The sequence below is a fragment of the Trypanosoma cruzi genome, genomic scaffold (genome assembly GCF_000209065.1).
Source record: "Trypanosoma cruzi strain CL Brener 1047053517159 genomic scaffold, whole genome shotgun sequence".
In the NCBI taxonomy this organism is placed as follows: Eukaryota; Euglenozoa; class Kinetoplastea; order Trypanosomatida; family Trypanosomatidae; genus Trypanosoma; species Trypanosoma cruzi.
In genome coordinates, this window is record NW_001849566.1 from 10495 (window position 1) to 17506 (window position 7012).

The following is a 7012-nucleotide window of genomic DNA, read 5'->3' on the forward strand; positions in this document are numbered from 1 at the left end:
CTCAAATGTGGTTGCAACACATGGATCGTCCGATCCATGGATTGACTCTGGAGTCACGAGAACAAATGGGCCTGGCTATCGAGTTCTTATTGCGAACTGTGCAGACTGTGGGCGGTCTGGCGATCTTGCGACACCAAGACCAACGGATTCAGAAGCATTACAATTACAGAGAGATGAATTGGCCTTATTGTTGGATACTTGGATGACAAGTGAACGCGTCTCCTATACATTTGTCCTCGGCGGCAGCTTTATCAGCCGGGCCTTGCTGGAGAAGGAGAAATTGATGAAAGCCATTCAGAGCGATCTTCATGATTTTTTTGATCACAGTGCTGAAATCCATGCCTTTGAATTTGATAGTACCAGTGAAAAACTGACGATTAACTTTGTTTTCTATGCAAATCGTATGAATAAAGAGCATATATCTTCTTTCTCACGCAATATACGGAATAATTCCTCTTTTCTCTTGGCTACAAAAAAAACACTTTCTAATTTTGGGGTTGAAGATGAGGCTTTGGTTATTGCTTTTGAACGGATTTCAACACCAATTATTGATGAAAATCCGATGAATGAAAATGAAGTGATATACCTTTTGCGCTATATGGGATTTTTTTTACTGTTTCTAATTTCATGTGCTGTGATTGCATGTAAATACCGCAATCAGAAAAACAAAAACAAAAACAAAAAACAATTCTTATTCCATAATGTAAAGGTATAGCATATGTGTTTTCTTTTTATTGAAAATGTGCTCTGTGGCAAAATGGACATGTGTCCCAGTCAATTTATTCTTAGGAACTTATAATGGCGATATCGAGCGGTAGGAATTAGTGATGCTTTCATTTTTCATTTTTTTTTTTTTTCTTGGTTTTTAAAAAGGCATATCTAGGAGCTGGTAAAGACTTGATGATGGCCCTTTTGGTGAGAATGACCTCCACTCAGGACGGATTGCGCCTTGGATGATGTTGATTTGGCTTGGCCTTTTTCAGAGGCATTCTGTGTGGCCAGATTTGAAGAAGTTAGCTCTTGCTCTCATAATTTCTATAGCAAATTTTGGAGGAAATTATTTTTTTTTGCCTTTATTTTTTCGATGTGAGCTGCGAAAACCACTAGTTTAATTTTTGATGGGATTTTGAGGATACATACATATACGTAATTGAAGGGAATTGCTGATTTTCTCATTATTATTATTATTATTATTATTATTATTATTATTATTATTATTATTATTATTATTATTATTATTATTATTATTATTATTATTATTATTATTATTTTCTTCATATATATATATATATATATATTGGTAACGGTTGTAGTTATGCTTATTTTATTTTAATTTCACTTTCTACTCAAATGGATATGCATATTTCTGTGTGTCTTTTTGTAAATGAATGAGGATAAATCATCGTAGGACCATTTAAATTACTTTTTCTATTGTTAATAACAACGAAATCCTTCAATAACTTACATGATGTGCTTACATTGGATTTTATATTTCACGGCACTGATGAAAACTTTACTGATAATTATGAGCTGATTGCTGGGCTGAGCCGTGTATTAATTTTTTTTTTTTTTTTTTACATTTTCGTTTCTACCTTTTACTATTGGTTGTTTAATTACGAGTGTAGACTGCTTGTTAGCGTTCCTTTACAATGGAGCAGCCTGAGCATGTGTTGTATCCGAGTGAGGAGATGATGGTGCGCTTAATAGAGGAGCAACTTTGGTGTGGCTACGAAGGCATTGAATCATCGGTTGGACTTCATTTGGATGACGAAAATGCCACGTATTTGCGTGAATCTTTGTTTCCCACTCTCATTCCGGCACTTCACGATTTAGTTAGGCGTGAACAGCGTCGAATATCAGAACCAGTGGCATTTCAAGAGCGATTCCAAGCAACAGGAAACACCCATCCGGTGACATGGCTAGCACAGTACCTTCTTCGTAACAATACACATCACAGCACTAATCTTCGCAATCATCCATATGTGTTGGTTAACAATGAGGTGCTTAGAAAGCAAAAGGAAACTATAAAAGTAAGGGACTTTCGGGATATTTAGTCTGTCTACAATAGATGTTTTTTTTTTAAACTGCACGACTGTGGACATACTTTGCTGGTTTTCAAAAGGAGGAGGTAAAAAAAAAAAAAAAAAAAGTGGAGAGAAGCAGTTGCTTTTGCGGAAAATGTGGTGTGTATGTACGCATTTGTCATATATTTTTGCGACGTAAATTCTGAGCAGTCAAATAAAAAAGAATACGTGTGAAAAAAACAAAAAACAACATGAATGCGTGAGGATCGATCTTTACACGTGATGCCAGCTTTTATTTTTACCAATGTATATGAAATTTTGACAGGAAGAAAAAAGACGGGCATTGCGTTTCAGTTTTGAAGGTTATTGTTTTTCACCTTTTCTTTATCCATTTTGCTTGGTAGTTGGAAAGGTCTTTATGGAGCTGGACTTGGATGCGGTATCACAGGTACTGGAGAGGTTTTTGGGCACGTCCTCTTCTCAACGGGGTTCTCTGCCAGCTTCAAAAGTGAAGGCAAGTAAACGCACACCCTCCCAGCCTCACGGTGGGCCTCACGGAGATTCTTTCCACAGGGACGATGAAAAACGGGAGCTAAAGGCGGGCACAGAGACGAATCAGGAAAATATTATTGAGAAGGATTGCGGGACACAAGAAATGTTGTTTTTGCCACAAGAGAAAAAACAAAGACAAAAACAACAGGAGCAACACCGCAAACACCATAAACCTTCCACGAATTTTATTATTTCCTCTAATCAAGTTCTCTGCAGGGTTGTTGAAGCAAGTGGTCTTGGTGCCTCTGCTGTTTTGCTTAGTACTGCCACCACTGGCAAAAGTCGAGAGAACAGAGTTTGGACGAGCAACCTCAACCAAAATCCACATCCTTTTGTTGTCTTGAATTCATTATCCAAGAACTATTTACGTAAGGAAATTCTTTCTCACGTGACGCCAACGACGAATTCTACAGCCACTCGTATCGAGCGTGTAAGGGATATTGCATTATCCATTGTATTTGACGTTGTCGTTGATGCCGCGGGAGAAGCAGAGTCACCGATTGAGCGCCTTGTCGTATCGTGCTCTAACCACCCACGCACAGGCTACGTTAGCGTCCTTCGTGTGAAGAAAATTGAAGGATTTTTCATTCGTGCGGTGATTCCAGGCTCTTTAATGGGACCGTTTATGAAATTGACATTGTTTCCCAGAGATGCAATTCGAGTAAAAGTTTTGCGTGTGAGAGCGATAGAATTGGCCTTTGCAGATAGTTGGACAGAGCGTCGTATTATTGAGGAACCCCTCAGTTTCTTGTCCGAAGAAGAAAACGAGGAAGAAGCGAGGCCTATGGATCCCATATCATTTCCACAGGAGGTACATGAGAGAGAAAAAGTGGGGGAAGATTATCCCGGTAGCGTTCCAACACCACAGTCAGTGAAGGACCTGGTGGAAATGGTGGAATCTTCGTTGGCATCTTCTACGGTTCCTATTTCTCCCGTTGAGACTATACTGGGAGATGGCGAAAGTGTTTTGGATGCATATGATTTGCAGAAACAGTTTGAACGCACGAAATCGGTGAAATTAGCTCCTGTATTGCAAGCGACAAAGGAAAAAGCGGGGGCAAGCGAAATGCAGCCTCAGAATGGGGCTCGAGGGGCATCCAACATGGCTCCAATTAAATCTTCTGATTTCAAAGCAATGGAGTCTCGTGTTGGCAGTGTAAAAGGAGGCAATGGAATACTCCCCGTGGCGAGTAATACTTTTCTGGCGCACGATTTGGGTCTTACACGTCGTAATAAAAATTCTGAAGAACGTCAAACAGCGCCCCATTTCGTTTCAATCGGCGAAGGTGACTGTACCGCATCGAAAGCACATTGTACTGAAACTGAAATTGGCAGGAAACATATGTCGAAGGCTTTGATTGCGTGGAGTATTAAGCGACGGCTTCTCCAGGACAAAAAGATCATGAGTTCCCTACAAGCGGAAAGGGATACTCCATATGATGTGGCTTCTTTTGATTTTGTCGGCCAGCAGGAGATACGAGGGACTCATAAAATCAAATTCGACAGCCAAAGCCATGGTGTCTGTGGATCACAGGAGTCTGTGCAGGCGCATTGCACGTGGGATGCAGTAATTCACCGGAGCCGTCAGGATGCACTGTGGGAATTAATGACAAATTCAAAAACGTTTATTGTGACAATTGCGCGTACATCCGATGAGGTTTTTGCCTCCCTTTCTCAGTCCTGTGCTTTACAGATGCTTTTCATATTGTTTTGTGAAGCCCAAGGTCCAGCATCTTCGTCAGTTGATTGCTTTAACCTCATGATAACAATTGCTCACGCCGAACGTCGACGCGGTCGTGAGACAGAACTTATGTTTCGAATGAAGGATGGGTTTGCCTGCTTGTTGCATCCGCACCGCGATTCGGATATGAAAAGGCAATGGTTAATGGTTTCTGTGCAGAATCACCCAGATTCTGTGAACGATTGGCTGTTAGAATCACTACATCTTTATGAAAAAAATGGAGGCTTACAGAAGTTTCAGGAACTACGGTCCGAGAATTCCATTACGCCATTTAACGCCACAGAGGGACGGATTCACTTGTGCGAAACAGCAGTGCTGCATTCTGTTGTTGATTTTGCATGTCTGTTTGAATTCTTGTTGCCTACACTGAGGGCTTGGCTGACCGTATGTGACCTCCGCTACTATGGTGATATACATCCTCTTTTGCACCCCTTTATCGATGAATGTGGTGTCATCCACCCCACGAATTGGTTTCAATGTGTCGTGCATGGGACAGTGCGGTCCGTGCTGTTGTCTTTGCCGAACGCGGAGTGTGGTGCAACAAATTGTGACGATACGCGTGGGATGCTGTCCACGGCGCGGAGAAGACTTGCATGTATAACGCTTCGTAGACATGTGTTTTTTTCGGCGGTTTGGCAGCCAAATCTTCACGCCGTGAAGGTTGTGCTATCAAATGAACATGTGCTTCATCACATAGAGTTGCTAGACGGTGTGTTGCTGGATCGCCGTGGCTTGGCGGTGACTGAATTTCTTTCGCCTGACTCGCTAAGAAAAATAGAACTTCTTGACGAGGACAGCACCCAGAATAGATGCAGATTGTCACGTGGCACATGTGCCACCGCTGGAGGTTCGGTGGCGGCCGCGGCGGGATTCTCTGGCAACACCGACACAACCAGTTCCCTAGCTTTTCAGGTTTTGAGTACCGCCCTTCAGCGATCGTGGGTGGTGGTGGGAATGGCGCTTTCTTTGAGGATATCGTTTGACGAAGATGCATTCATGGACACGGTGCTTCGCTGGGCGTATGCCTCACCCCGGACCATTGTTCTGTTCTACATGGACTACCCACCTGGACAGGAGCCATCAATTCATCTTTCCACGGGGTTTCTTGAGGCCTTTGCCCCCGTGACTGGACTGAAGAACGCAATAGAGGCTGTTTCCGCTAACCCATAGAAAAGAGCGAAAATGTAAAGCTAAGGGTCGTGGATGGAACACGGGCATCTTTTGGCAAAGATTTATCCATCCATCTGTGTGTTTTTGGGATTCACTTTTCTTCTTGACTTACAGCGTCTTCATCTGTACCAATATATATATATATATATATATATATATATGGGCGCTTTTTTTCTCTCTCTTTTTGTACATATAATATCTCTTTTTTGTTGTTTTTGTGATGCAGTGGCAATAGAAATTTTGATCTATCTCCTGCACTAGTGCATGCTGTGTCTTTTCTGGTGGTGGTGGTGGTGGTGGTGAGTGGTATGTCAATATGAGAAATGAACGGGAAGTTAAATAATTCACCCGTAAATTACATTCTTATGCCCATTGTTTTTTTTTTTTTTTTTTTTTTTTGTACTACTTGCTATTTTTTTCTTTTTGCCTTTTGTAAAGTGTGATTCCTCTATTTTTTTTTTCAATCAGATAAGCTATTCTTACAATAATAATAATAATAATAATAATAATAATAATAATAATAATACTAATAAAAGAGGCGACGGAAATAACGGCGAGTTAAAGGGGCTGAGCAGCGAAGGGTAGTAAAATTGCTGGCTCACGCAATAGGAGTTCCATCTATACACATAATTATAAGAGAGGGAGAAGAAGATTGAACCCCTTTGAGCTTGCTTAATTATTATTTACTGACGTCTTTCTTTTCATTGCTTCTACGTAACGTGGAGGAAGATGGACCGGGCACACATTCTACGCCTCCTCGAAAACTTGAGGTCCGCAGACAATACCTTGCGCAAATCGGCAGAGGCGGAGTATGAGTCAATTATTCAGGGAAACAGTGTGTGGATGATGTGCAATCTGTCGGAGCTATGTGCCGTCACGGACAGCGCACCAACCATGCAGATGGGTCTGGTTTTGCTGAAAAAGCTCTTCAGCAGCAAGCACAACTGTTTTGACGTCTCAGATGCACAGACGCAACAGGCCGTGAAAGGATTGATGTCGCAGGTGCTCGGGAAGGCGGCTTTTGGCCCACAGCGGGGTTTGGCCGCAGCATGCGTGAGCGCCCTCGTCGTCAAGATGCATGCACTAGGTCAGGAATGGGGGGAACTTTGGCAGAGCGTGTTTCAGATTCTTGAAAACGCGGAATCTGATCATCAGCTCAAGACTATTTGCTGCGAGATCATCGCCACGACTGGTCCTTCCATGGCGAGCTACTTTGAGTCCCATACCGGCAGGTTGGTGACTGGAATTAAAAATTGTCTGGCAGATCCTTCTGTAGAGGCAAGAAGGAGCGCTTTTGATGCCCTTGTCAATGTTGCCATGTGCAGATCCATACCAGATTTTGCCCAATTGGTTCCCTTGATGCTACAAGTTGTACAGGACTCTCTCAATGCATCCAACTGGGACGATGCGGAGCAGTTGACTGGAAAACTCGCCGATGGTGTCGCACATGCCCCTGGACTTTTTGCGGGTCACACATCAGCGGTTCTGCATGGATTGATGGAAGTGGCGTCAGCGCCGTCAGTCG

General features: G+C 42.5%; 4 protein-coding genes across 4 annotated transcripts, besides 9 other annotated features; all 4 read left to right on the forward strand.

Annotated features, from left to right (window-relative positions):
* Tc00.1047053511707.10 (uncharacterized protein) lies at positions 1-715 on the forward strand (the record flags this gene model as incomplete). Its single annotated transcript, XM_799874.1, has 1 exon — positions 1-715. A coding segment is annotated over one exon (715 nt), but the record flags the coding sequence as incomplete, so codon positions are not given.
* Positions 1-7012: a sequence feature (heterozygous, Esmeraldo-like haplotype).
* Positions 662-684: a microsatellite.
* Positions 1175-1270: a microsatellite.
* Positions 1277-1298: a microsatellite.
* Positions 1553-1577: a sequence feature (AT_rich).
* Positions 1650-2054, forward strand: Tc00.1047053511707.20 (uncharacterized protein; the record flags this gene model as incomplete). Its single annotated transcript, XM_799877.1, has 1 exon — positions 1650-2054. One exon carries the CDS (start codon positions 1650-1652, stop codon positions 2052-2054), a length of 405 nt encoding a protein of 134 aa, XP_804970.1.
* Positions 2443-5487, forward strand: Tc00.1047053511707.30 (hypothetical protein, conserved; the record flags this gene model as incomplete). The annotated part of the gene is made up of 1 exon (XM_799875.1): positions 2443-5487. One exon carries the CDS (start codon positions 2443-2445, stop codon positions 5485-5487), a length of 3045 nt encoding a protein of 1014 aa, XP_804968.1.
* Positions 5619-5648: a microsatellite.
* Positions 5767-5795: a microsatellite.
* Positions 5863-5886: a microsatellite.
* Positions 5971-6020: a microsatellite.
* Tc00.1047053511707.39 (hypothetical protein, conserved) lies at positions 6217-7012 on the forward strand (the record flags this gene model as incomplete). The annotated part of the gene is made up of 1 exon (XM_799876.1): positions 6217-7012. A coding segment is annotated over one exon (796 nt), but the record flags the coding sequence as incomplete, so codon positions are not given.